At 44.2% G+C, this 13521-nt stretch overlaps 1 protein-coding gene across 3 annotated transcripts in view; it reads left to right on the forward strand.

Annotated features, from left to right (window-relative positions):
• Positions 1-13521, forward strand: part of LOC126235027 (solute carrier organic anion transporter family member 74D-like) — a 215347-nt gene that overhangs the window by 49932 nt on the left and 151894 nt on the right. For 2 of the 3 annotated variants that reach the window (XM_049943766.1, XM_049943779.1), the window contains exons 2-3: positions 3939-4140; positions 13134-13347. In XM_049943766.1, the coding sequence (XP_049799723.1) occupies positions 3994-4140; positions 13134-13347 (361 nt within the window). In that variant the 5' untranslated portion in view covers positions 3939-3993. The remainder of the gene's footprint in view (positions 1-3938; positions 4141-13133; positions 13348-13521) is intronic. The other variant, XM_049943773.1, reaches the window with a different exon arrangement.

Consider the following 13521-nt stretch of genomic DNA (forward strand, 5'->3'; position numbering starts at 1 on the left):
TCTTTCAAATTCTGAAGGTGGCAGGGGTAAAATACAGGGAGCGAAAGGCTATTTACAATTTGTACAGAAACCAGATGGCAGTTATAAGAGTCGAGGAGCATGAAAGGGAAGCAGTGGTTGGGAAAGGAGTGAGACAGGGTTGTAGCCTCTCCCCGATGTTATTCAATCTGTATATTGAGCAAGCAGTAAAGGAAACAAAAGAAAAATTCGGAGTAGGTATTAAAATTCATGGAGAAGAAGTAAAAACTTTGAGGTTCGCCGATGACATTGTAATTCTGTCAGAGACAGCAAAGGACTTGGAAGAGCAGTTGAACGGAATGGACATTGTCTTGAAAGGAGGATATAAGATGAACATCAACAAAAGCAAAACGAGGATAATGGAATGTAGTCAAATTAAATCGGGTGATGCTGAGGGGATTAGATTAGGAAATGAGACACTTAAAGTAGTAAAGGAGTTTTGATATTTAGGGAGTAAAATAACTGATGACGGTAGAAGTAGAGAGGATATAAAATGTAGACTGGCAATGGCAAGGAAATCGTTTCTGAAGAAGAGAAATTTGTTAACATCGAGTATAGATTTAAGTGTCAGGAAGTCGTTTCTGAAAGTATTTGTATGGAGTGTAGCCATGTATGGAAGTGGAACATGGACGGTAAATAGTTTGTACAAGAAGAGAATAGAAGCTTTCGAAATGTGGTGCTACAGAAGAATGCTGAAGATAAGGTAGGTAGATCACGTAACTAATGAGGAGGTATTGAATAGGATTGGGGAGAAGAGAAGTTTGTGGTACAACTTGACTAGAAGAAGGGATCGGTTGGTAGGACATGTTTTGAGGCATCAAGGGATCAAAAATTTAGCATTGGAGGGCAGCGTGGAGGGTAAAAATCGTAGAGGGAGACCAAGAGATCAATACACTAAGCAGATTCAGAAGGATGTAGGTTGCAGTAGGTACTGGGAGATGAAGAAGCTTGCACAGGATAGAGTAGCATGGAGAGCTGCATCAAACCAGTCTCAGGACTGAAGACCACAACAACAACAACCATTTCTTGGCGTTAGTTTGATTTTTAAACGCAATTATCGTACAGATAAACCTTTTCCTACTATTCACTGTGGTGATATCAACTATCAGAAATTTACTGCTTTTGGACACATGTGGTTTTGAAAGAGAATTAATGTACAATGGAGAGAGAGAGAGAGAGAGTGAGGGTACTTCTGAGGTCCTGTGAGGCCAGCTGATGTTTTGTGTCTCCCACTTGCTATGGTGCTGTACTGTAGGTCATGGCAACCTCACACTTGAATCGACTGGGTCATTCAGATAGCTATATTTGCTTGCCTGCTTGCAAGCCTCTAGAGGCGTCTACATCTACATCTACATGGATACTCTGCAAATCACATTTAAGTGCCTGGCAGCGGGTTCATCGAACCACCTTCACAGTTCTCTGTTATTGCAGCCTCGTATAGCGTGCGGAAGGAACGAGCACTTATTTCTTTCTGTACGAGCTCTGATTTCCCTTATTTTATCGTGGTGATCCTTCCTCCCTATGTAGGTCGGTATCGACAAAATATTTTCGCTTTCGGAGGAGCAAATTGGTGACTGGAATTCCGTGAAAAGAGTCCGCCGCAACGAAAAACGCCTTTGTTTTAATTATGCCCATCAGAAATCCCGTATCATTTCAGTGACACTCTCTCCCCTATTTCGCAATAATACAAAACGTGCTGCCCTTCTTTGAACTTTTACGATGTACTCCGCCAATCCTATCTGGTAAGGATCCCACATGGCGCAGCAGTATTCTAAAAGAGGACGGACAAGCGTAGTGTAGGCAGTCTCCTTAGTAGATCTGTTACATTTTCTAAGTGTTCTTCCAACAAAACGCAATCTTTGGTTAGCCTTCCCCTCAGCATTTTCTATGTGATCCTTCGAATTTAAGTTGTTCGTAATTGTAATACCTAGGTATTTAATTGAATTTACGGCTTTTAGATTAGACTGATTTATCGTGTAACCGAAGTTTAACGGATTTCTTTTAGCATTCATGTGGCCCGACCTCACACTTTTCGTTATTTAGTGTCAACTGCCAATTTTCGCACTATACAGATATATTTACTAAATCGTTTTTTAATTTTTATTTGATCTTCTGATGACTTTATTAGTCGATAAACGACAGCGTCATCTGCAACCAACCGAAGACGGCTGCTCAGATTGTCTCCCAAATCGTTTATACAGACAAGGAACAACAAAGGGTCTATAACACTACCTTGGGGAACGCCAGATATCACTTCTGTTTTGCTCGATGACTTTCCGTTAATTACTACGAACTGTGACGTTTCTGACAGGAAATCACAAATCCAGTCACATAACTGAGACGATATTCCATAAGCAAGCAATTTCACTACGAGCCGCTTGTGTGGTACAGTGTCAAAAGCCTTCCGGAAATCCAAAAATACGGAATAGAGCTGAAATCCCTTGTCAATAGCACTCAACGCTTCATGCGAGTAAAGAGCTAATTGTGTTTGACAAGAACGTTGTTTTCTAAATCCATGTTGACTGTGTGTCTTACAGAATTATTGTTTAAAATTATAATCAATTAATCTGTTTCTATAAAGCGGTCTGGGTGCCTTTAATGGAAATTTCCTACATTAGTATGGCGTTATGCGTACAGAGAATAATGCTGCATCCACCCTACCCCTATCCTTGTAGTATTCACGTAACGGAGTGTAATTACAAGGACACTTACAAGGGAACCTCCCCATCGCACCCACCTCAGATTTAGATATAAGTTGGCACAGTGGACAGGCCTTGAAAAACTGAACACAGATCAATCGAGAAAACCGGAAGAAGTTGTGTGGAACTATGAAAAAAATAAGCAAAATATACAAACTGAGTAGTCTATGCACAATATAGGCAACATCTAGGAAAGAGTAAGCAAAGGAGCGCCGTGGGCCCATGGCTAGCGTGAGCAGCTGCGGGAAGAGAGGTCGTAGGTTCGAGCCTTCCCTCGAGTGAAAATTTTAATTTTTTATTTTCAGTTTACATGACAAACTCTTATGTTTTTATCACTTTTTGGGAGTGATTATCACATCCACAAGAAAACCTAAATCGGGCTAGGTAGAAGAATCCTTTTACCCATTCGCCAAGTGTACAAATTAGGTGGGTCGACAACATATTCCTGTCATGTGACGCACATGCCGTCACCAGTGGCGTATAGAATATATCAGACGTGTTTTCCTGTGAGGAATCGGTTGACCTATGACCTTGCGATCATATGTTTTCGGTTCCCATTGGAGAGGCACGTCCTTTCGTCTACTAATCGCACGGTTTTGCGGTGCGGTCGCAAAACACAGACACTAAACTCATTACAGTGAACAGAGACGTCAATGAACGAACGGACAGATCATAACTTTGCGAAAATAAAGAAAGTAAAATTTTCACTCGAGAGAAGACTTGAACCAAGGACCCTTCGATCCGCAGCTACTCACGCTAACCACGGGACCACGGCGCTCCTTAGACCACTGAATCCTATATGTTGCTTATCTTACACATGGACTACTCATTTCGTATATTTTGCTTTTTTCGTAGTTTCACACAACTTCTTCCTGTTTTCTCGATTGATCTGTGTTCAGTTTTTCAAGGCCTATCCACTGTGCCAACTTATAATTAAATCTGAGGGGGGTGCGATGGGGAGGTTCCCTTGTTAGAGATTATGATCGAAAGTGCTGCCATCTGGAGTCCCATAGTGCTTTGAGCCAGTTGAATCATTTGAAGCTCTGTACTTCGTGAAATGATGTAAATATCGTGCACTGTTACCAGTGATATAACAAAATACTCCTTAGCCTGTTAAATTTGTCTGAGGTGCCCGAGTTCACCCTGTATAATCTTATCATGAAGCATCTTACTGTCTCTTGAATAACTTTGATTAAAGCGACGGGAGTGCTTTGGTTGCAGGACAAAGACTAGACGCGCAGGCAGCCAGTGCGGCAGGCACAGGGATGTGGTCGTGATGCCGGAGTTCGAGGACGTTTCCATGGTGGCGGTAGCGGGCGGCGCCACGGCGTCCCACGCGCAGCCGGCGTCAGGCTGCAGCAACGGCGTCGCCGCTCCCCCAGACCAGGAGGCGCTGCTGCCGGCGCCACAGCCTCCAGCCAAGGTGAGCGGACGCTAGTCCAGTCCAGTATCCTGAGCCTGGAAACTGAGCTAAAGCCATTCGCAGCTTAAATATAGTAAAAGAAGCTGTTACTCTGCGCACTTCTGCTGCTATCAGTCCTGCACCAAATCAGCATAAACAGTCCTTGCTATCCTATGCCAAGCTCTTCTCGAATGTCTTTTGAGCAGTACAGCTTTAATTACCACCTCAAAAAATGAAGATACGTCCTCGTGCCTTCCATCTACCCTTGCTACCAGATCTAATCCCTCCTTCTTGCTCCACTCCTCAGGGCTCCATTTCTCCCTCCCCCTTCCCTTCTTCCTCCTTTTCCCCTGACGAACACCTTCTTTTTCCTCCCCCCCCCCCCCAATGGGCTTACAGCTCCTTTCCTTCTCCCCTCCACTGTCCCCCTCCTACCTCCTCCTGGTTTCCCCCTACCATCTCTCCCCCCCTTTTCTTCCCTCCCCCTCCTCCCTTCACCCGGTGGTAAGTCCCCCTCGGTGCAGTGATTTTAACATTTTCGTTGTGGTGTCAAGTTACTCCAGTGCCGTGTGCAGTGCTATGTTCCACCAGCACCACCAGTGTCTCCAGCGTCATTCATTTGTGTCTCCACTGTGGTGTTTCTTTGTTTTCGTGTCGACTCACAGTGTTCATCCTCCTCATGTGTGTATGGCTCTCGTCTGTGTTGTTTTTAAATCTACCATTCCTACTCATCTATTTTTGTTATTGTTAATTCATCATTTTATACTGTTGTATGTTACGTGTTATTTTCTCATTTGCCTATGTTTTCACTGTAACTCTCTTGGCTGAAGAGTGACGTATTATGCCGCTGCCAGCCCTCCCCTTTTTGGGGGGTGAAATAACAATAAAGACAAAAAACGAAGATACAAAGTTTGGACAAAAACGTGGAAACACGACGAGAAATGCATTCGTTGACTTCCATAACTCACTATGTCATTCAAAGTGCCATATAGTAGCATCTTGCAAAGTGACCTGGTCAGTTTCTCCAGTATAAGCTGCTCCCTGTAGGGAATTTTGCAACCTCATTTCTGAACGCAGGTCTGTCCCTTGGTTCATGATAGGTAGGCATTGCTGAGGGACTGCAGTGAGTGTATGTGCAGTTACCTGGGAAAAGCTGCAGAGAACAGATGTGTCTCAGCCAGCAAGCACCACAGTCAGCGGAATGCATTGCTTAATATGTTAGACTAAAGATCCCCAGGGAGAACCTGCAGCGAGTAGATGTGTGATGTGTTTCAGTCAGGCAAGCACCACAGTCAGCGAAGGTGGGAGGTAGTATAGAGATGTATGTCTCGACCAGCCAATGACCGCAGCTCACTGGAAGATTGTGCACTTTTTGTGCACTTTGCAAAGCATTAAGACATAAAAGTATTTTTATATAACATGTTGTGTTCCATCTTATCATTGCGTCAGGAATAACGGCAGTGAGTACCCTCGCACTATATGCTCACAACGTAAATGTTAGTTGAAACTGTTGTTTAGGGGTACTGTCCTTGTTTAGTAACCACAAGGTTCTTGGTCCCAGGTTCAAACCCCGCCAACGCTTACATTTTGAATAAAAGTCAAGAACAATGGCGGGCGAAGACTTCGGGCATAAGAAATCAGCCTCATTCATCCATCGACGTTGTGGAAGAGGCGGAGGAGAGGACAGAGCTTAGGGGCACTCTCTTGCCTTTGGAAGAACCAGAAATGGTCAACGGCATGAGGATGCAGAAGGCAAATGGCCTGTAATTGAAAAAGTGTCGTGACGATCTCGCCAGTGGCAAAAGATTCCAAATTACTTCTCCATTAGGCGCTCTGGTAGGGGACTGCCAAAGGGAGGTGAAAATGAGAAGAAGATTCAATAACCAACGAAAGGATAACGTTCTACGGTTTGGGGCGTGGAATGTCACAAGTTTGAACGTTGTAGGGAAACTAGTAAATACGAAAAAGGAAATGCAGACGCTCAATCTAGATATAGCGCAGGTCAGTGAAGTGAAATGGAAACGAGACAAGGACTTGTAGTCAGACGAGTATAGAATATTATCAACAACACCAGAAAATGGTATAACAGGAAGGTAGGGTTGGTTCAAATGGCTCTGAGCACTATGGGACTTAACATCTGTGGTCATCAGTCCCCTAGAACTACTTAAACCTAACTAACCTAAGGACATCACACACATCCATGCCCGAGGCAGGATTCGAACCTGCGACCGTAGCAGTCGTGCGGTTCCGGACTGCGCGCCTAGAACCGCTAGACCACCGCGGCCGGCAGGAAGGTAGGGCAGAGACTGTGTTACTGCGAACAGTTCGATGATAGGGTTGTTGTCATCAGAGTCGACAGAAAACCATCACCGACAATGATAGTTCGGGTATACATGCCGACATCGCAACCCGAGGAGGTAGATATTATATGAGGATATTGAATGGGTAATTCAGTATGTAAAGGGGGACGAAGATCTAATAGTCATGGGAGACTGGAATGCGTTTGTATGTGAAGGGGCAGAAGAAAGGATTACAGAGGAATATGGGCTTGGTAGTAGGAATGAGAGAGGAGAAAGACTAACTGAGTTCTGCAATAAATTTCAGCTAGCAATAGCGCATACTCCTTTCAAGAACCACAGGAGCAGGAGGTTTATTTGGAAAAGGCCGGGATGTACGGAAACATTTCAGTTACACTACGTCATGGTCAGGCAGAGATTCCGAAACCAGTTACTTGATTGTAAGGGATATCCGTTGGCTGATATAGACTCATATCACAATTCAGCAGTGATGAAGAGTAGGCTGAAGTTTCAGAGAATACTCAGGAAGAATCACTGTTCAAAGAGGGGGGATACGGAAATACTAAGGAATGGGGTGATACGCTTGAAGTTCCCTGAGGCTGTAATAGGGATACTGTGATAAGGAACACCACAGCAGGCATTTCAGTTGAAGAGGAATGGATATCTCTAAAAAGGGAAATCACGGGAGTTGGAAAGAAATAAGGTAACTGCAAGGAAACCATGGGTAGCAGATGAAATACTTCAGCTGATCGATGAAAGATGATGATGATGATGATGATCGGTCTGTGGAGCTGCTCAACTGCGCGGTCATCAGCGCCAGTACAAAGTGGCAATTTTTTCAGTGTCCAATTTTGTACACAGTCCTATCTATTCACTGTCACGAATGATAATGATGATGATGATGATGATGATGAAATGATGATAATACAAACACCCAGTCCCCGTGCAGAGAAAATCACTACCCAGTCAGGAATCGAACTCAGGATCCCGTGATCCAGGGGCAGCAACGCTAGCCACTAGATCACCAGCTGCAGACATCAATGAGAGAAAAAAAAATGGTTCAAAGGCTCTGAGCACTATGGGACTTGAGATCATCAGTCCCCTAGAAGTTAGAACTACTTAAACCTAACTAACCTAAGGACATCACACACATCCATGCCCGAGGCAGGATTCGAACCTGCGACCGTAGCGCACGGACAGTTCCAGACTGAACGCCTAGAAGCGCTCGGCCACTGCGGCCAGCCATCGATGAGAGAAGAAAGTGCAAAAGTGTTCTGGAAATTCAGAAATACTGAAAAAAAATGTCACTTAGGAGTGAAATAAACTGAAGTGTAGGGAAGCTAAGGCGAAACGGCTGCGTGAAAAATGTGAAGAAATACGTAAAAGAACGATTTCGAAAGGACTGACTCAGCATATAGATAAGTCAAAATAACCTTCGGCGAAGTTAAAAGGAATGGAGGTAAAATAAAGAATGCAACGGGAATGCCACTGTTAACTGCAAAGGAGAGAATGGATAAGTGGAAAGTGTACACTGAAGGCCTCTGTGAGGAGGAAGACTTGTCTGCAGACGCGACAGCAGAACAAACAGGAGTCGATATAGAAGAGTATTGCACTCAGAATTTAAAAGAGCTTTGTAAGACTTCAGCGCGAATAATGCAGAAGGGGTAGACAACATTCCATTAGAATTTCTAAAATCATTGGGGAAATCGGCAAAAACAACGATATATGTTATTGTGTAGACTCTATAAGACAGACGATACACCATCTTACTTTCGTAAAAACATCATCCACACAATTCTGAAAATTGCAAGAGCCCACAAGTGCGAGAATTATCGCAAAATCAGCTAACAGCTCATGTATGCAAGATGCTGACAAGAATAATCTACAGAAGAACGGAAAAGAAAATTGAGGATGTGTTAGATGACGATCAGTTAGAAATTATGAGAGATAAAGGCACAACAGAGGCAATTCTGACATTTAAGTTGATAATGGAAGCAAGACTAAAAAAAAATCAAGATACGTTAACGGGATTTGTCGAACTGGAAAAAGCGCTTGACAGTGTCAAATGGTGCAAGATGTTTGAAATTCTGAGAAAAGTAGGGGTATGCTATCGGCAGAGACGGGTAATATACAATATGTACAAGACCCAAGAGGAAAAATAAGAATGGAAGACCAAAAACGAAGTGCTCTGATTAAAAAGGGTGTAAGGCGATGTAATTTTTCTCCCCTATTGTTCAATCTATACATCGAAGAAGCAAGGACAGAAATAAAAGAAAGGTTCAAGAGTGGAATTATAGTTCAAGTTGAAAGGATATGAATGATAAGATTCGCTGATGAAATTACTAACCTCAGTGAAAACGAAGAAGAATTACATGACCTGCTGAATGGAATGAACGGTATAATGAGTACAGAATATGGATTGAGAGTAAATCGAAGAAAGACTAGAGGAATGAGAAGTAGTAGAAATGAGAACAGCGAGAAACTTAACAGCAGGACTGGTGATCATGAAGTAGATAAAGGTAAAGAATTCTGCAATCTAGGCAGAAAATAACCCAGGACTGTCGCTGGCAAAAAGGGCATTCCTGGCAAAGAGAAGTCTACTAGTATCAAACATGGTCCTTCAGTTGAGGAAGAAAATTGCTGAGAATATGTGTTTGCAGCACAACATTGTACAGCAGTGAAATAATGACTCTGGGAAAACTGGAACAGAAGAAAATCGAAGCATTTGATATGTGGTGCTACAGAAGATTGTCGAAGAATGGGTGGATTGATAAGATAAGAAACGTGGAGGTTCTCTGAGGAAGTGGTGAGGAAAGGGATATATGGAAAACACTGACAAGAAGAAGGGGCAGGATGGTAGGACGTCTGTTAAGATATCAGGGAATAATATCCATAGTACTAAAGGGAGCTGTGTAGAATACAAACTGTAGAGGAAGACAGATATTGGGATACATCCAGAACATAATTGAGGATGAAGGTTGCAGTTGCTACTCTGAGATGAAGAGGTTGGTACAGGAGAGGAATTCGTGGCGCGTCGCATAAAACTAGTTAGATGATTTAAAAAAAATGGAAACCCTTCCACTGCAGGACAAGTGGCTTGCAATTGAATGCGTGCACTAAGCTTCAAAGTAAATGCAGATGCTAACCAAGCCTGCAGCTTCCGCTGTTGTATTTGACCACGAACGGCTAGTTTGCAATGTCCTCAACTCGCTATGAATTGTCAGTTGTGGTGAGAACGGTTTTCTGTGCAGTTGTGTTTGCATTATGTCGGAGCTAAGTGAATTAGAACGTGAGAAAATTATTGATGCTCTATGGTGGGTTTTCCGTGACTAAGACAGCCGAAGTATTTGGTGTTTCATTAGGCATTCTATCGTAGAAAGCGGAAAAACAGCATCCGCTAAGTTCCAACGCGGCCAAATGTGTTTGTCTCATGATCGTGACGGACGGTCATTGAAGAGAATTACGAAGAAAAATAGGAGAACGACAACGGCAGGCTGGTCCTGGCGCAGGTTCGAGTCCTCCCTCAGGCATGGGTGTGTGTGTTTGTCCTTAGGATAATTTAGGTTAAGTAGTGTGTAAGTATAGATTTAAGTGTCAGGAAGTCGGGAGGAGTTTGTGGCACAACTTGGCAAGAAGAAGGGACCGGTTGGTAGGACATGTTCTGAGGCATCAAGGGATCACAAATTTAGCATTGGAGGGCAGTGTGGAGGGTAAAAATCATAGAGGGAGACCAAGACATGAATACACTGAGCAGATTCAGAAGGACGTAGGTTGCAGTAAGTACTGGGAGATGAAGAAGCTTGCACAGGATAGAGTAGCATGGAGAGCTGCATCAAACCAGTCTCAGGACTGAAGACCACGACAACAACAACAACAACAACAACAGTGTGTACGTTTAGGGACTGATGACCTTAGCAGTTAAGTCCCATAAGATTTCACACACACGACAACATCAAAAGTCATTGCAAACTGAATATTGCACTCGCGATCCTTGTCAGCACCAGAACTACAGCAAGGGACGTCCATAAGCAGGAAATTGCTAGGCTAGATGAAATTCCAAAACCAATCACAGTTACAAATGCCTGCAATAGGAAGATGTATCACCGGAGCAATAAAACCGGGATTGTGGAGCAATGGAAGAAAGTGATTTGGTCGGATGAGTCTTGTTACGCATTGTTCCAACTTCTAGCCGAGTTTACGTCACGAGGGTGAAACATAGTGGGGGTTTCGTGATGATTCAGGCATTGTGGCATTCCATACGCCTAATGGTTACCCTGCAAGGTCGTATTACTGTCGTTGTTTTGGATCATCAGGTCCATCCCACGGTACAGTGTTTGTTCCCCAGTGATGATGCTGCGTTTCAAGACGAGAGAGTCCCTATTCACACAGCTCGCTTCGTTCAGGACTGATTTTGGTAGCACGAGGATGAACTGTCGCATCTCTCCTCTCCACAGTCACTAGATCTCAATATTTTTGAGGCTTTGTCATCTACTTTGTAGAGAAGTTTGCGTGATCGTCATCCATCTCATTCATAGTTACCTGAACTTGCCACTATTTTTCAGGTGGAATGGTATACGTTTCACTTGAAAACCATATGAGACTTCTGTTTACCCCTTATGAGACAACTGGGAACTGTTTTGAATTCCAACGGTTTTCTTACACAACTTTGAGCATGGTAATGTGTTTTTGGTGTTTCCATACTGTTGTCCACCCCGTGTGTGTAATTAGATTACAGATACATGTTTGGAGTTCTACTACACATTGAAATCAGAGCTGCCCTGAACGGTAGTGTACTAATAGAGGAGCCCAAAGAAAATGGCGCAGCCGATTATTGAAGAGGAGTGTCGTGTGGGAATTCGTTTTTTGAATTTGAAGGGGAACTGGTTTGCAACGATCTATGACGAGTTGGTGGAAGTGGGGGGGGGGGGGGGGGGATGGGAAGCTTAGAGTCACGCCAAACAATTATAACACGACATTAAATATTTCATTCGGCTCTAACAAAACTACTGTATAGTCCATTACTAGTTTTGAGGGATGAACAGAGTAGTTTATTGTCAAATTGGAAACTGAAATTTCTCTTTACTGTTCAGAATTATCGTTGATCCACGTGCTCTTCCCATGGCTGTGCGCCATAATAGGCCTGCCTCAGAACAGGAGTGATTAACGTCAGCTAAAAATGCTGGCAGGAAAAGCTTTGCGAGCGGCGTCTCCGGTGGCCAATAGTACGAGGGTTGCCCAAAAAGTAGTGCACCACATATTTTTTCTCAGCCTGAGACAATGCTACGAATGCGAAACGTTACGTATGTATTATTTGAAGTGGTCTTAGTGAGCGCGCCAATTTTTCATCACTTCCGACAAATAGCGTAGCTGCAGGACAGTTTCAAAATGGCGTCTGTAGGTGATTTACGCTGCAAGAAACGTGCCGTCATTGTATTTCTTACTGCAGAGAAAGGAACAGTCAGGAATATTCCCAAACGCTTGTGCCAAGTCTATGGAGAATCTGCTGTCGACAGAAGCACAAGTGGTCTCTGGGCACGGAGGGTGAGGTCATCAGAAGGTGGTTCGGCGGAGCTGCAAGATTTGGAGCGGTCGGGGAGACCATCCACGGCTGTCACACCTGACGTGCTGCATCGAGCTGATGTTGTCATTCGCGAGGACAGACGCATTACGACTCGGCAGTTGGCGCTGCATCTGTCAATCAGTAAGGAGGTGTGGTTGCAATAATACGCACTCTTGAATATTCAAAAGTGTGTGCAAGATAAGTCCAGCGGTGTCTAACAGTGGATCACAAATCGCACAGAAAAAACATTTGTCTTGATTTGTTGCAACGTTTCAGAGCTGTGAGAGAGGCCTTCTTATCGCGGATTGTGAGAGGTGACGAAACCTGGGTTCACCATTTTGAGCCCGAAACAAAATGACAGTCGATGGAATGGCGCCATTCCCACTCCCCACTGACGAAGAAGCAACTGCTTCCGCCGGTAAGGCCATGACCACCGTTTTTGGGACTGTAAAGGAGTAGTTCTCATTGATGTGATGCCAAGAAGTGGTACCACCTTAATTCAGAAGCATATGTTAACACATTAACAAAACTCACGAGGCGCTTCCGGAGAATTGGGCGCCATAGCAGCCCAGGAGATGTTTTGCTGTAACATGATAACACTCGGCACCTCATAAATCTGAGGACTGCTGAACACATCGCAAAACAGGGTTGGACGATATTACCCCATCCACCCTACAGCGCTAACCTAGCCCCATCTGACTTCCACTTGTTTGGGCCATTAAAGGATGGTATTCGTGGAAGACGTTTTAAGGACGATACGGAGGTGAATAATACAGTAATGCACTGGCTCAGCCATCAGGACAAGGATTGGTACCAACAGGGCATACACGCCCTTGTTTCGAGCTCGAGGAAGGCTATAGAACGGGATGGAGGGTACGTAGAAAAATAAGGTGTGTAGATGAAACACCATTGTTTAGTGTGTGTAATTATCATTATGTTTAAAAAAGAACTGTTAAGGAAAAAAATTCGGTGCAGTAGTTTCGTAAGTGTGGGAAAGATATATGTGGCTCTGGGGCACGCAAGCTCTTCCATCTCCCAAAACATCCTGCATATTTGTGCTACAGCTTTCGTAAAGTCTGCTTCTTGTTTATCTGGTTGATTTTGCTGTACTTCTCTGTGGAACTGTTGTGGCAGTGGTGAGTGCACAGTATTGGTAGCAGGAGGAGAAGTGCGGCCGTGAGGCGGCCGAGTCGGACACGCTGTGCGGCCTGGGGAGATGGACGCCGGCGTGGCTGCAGCCGCTGGCCAGCAAGAAGGCCTACGTGCTGCTGCACGGCCTCATCGGCATGAACACGTTCGCGCTCGGCTCCTACTTCGTCGCCACCATCAGCACGCTCGAGAAGAGGTTCAAGATCCCCAGCAGAACCTCAGGTACCGTACCAGACAGCTCGTCACTGATTCAGCTGTACTTTGTAAGAAAACTGCTGCCGCAGTACCACTTTCCTGGTTCTTATACTACACTTTCGACTGTAAAATTACAGCACATATAAGCCTTCAAGGTTTCAGACGCCTTCTCTTTCCTAGCGCTTACCCTGTCGAATTCTG

Source organism: Schistocerca nitens, chromosome 1, assembly GCF_023898315.1.
Source record: "Schistocerca nitens isolate TAMUIC-IGC-003100 chromosome 1, iqSchNite1.1, whole genome shotgun sequence".
Classification (NCBI taxonomy): domain Eukaryota; kingdom Metazoa; phylum Arthropoda; class Insecta; order Orthoptera; family Acrididae; genus Schistocerca; species Schistocerca nitens.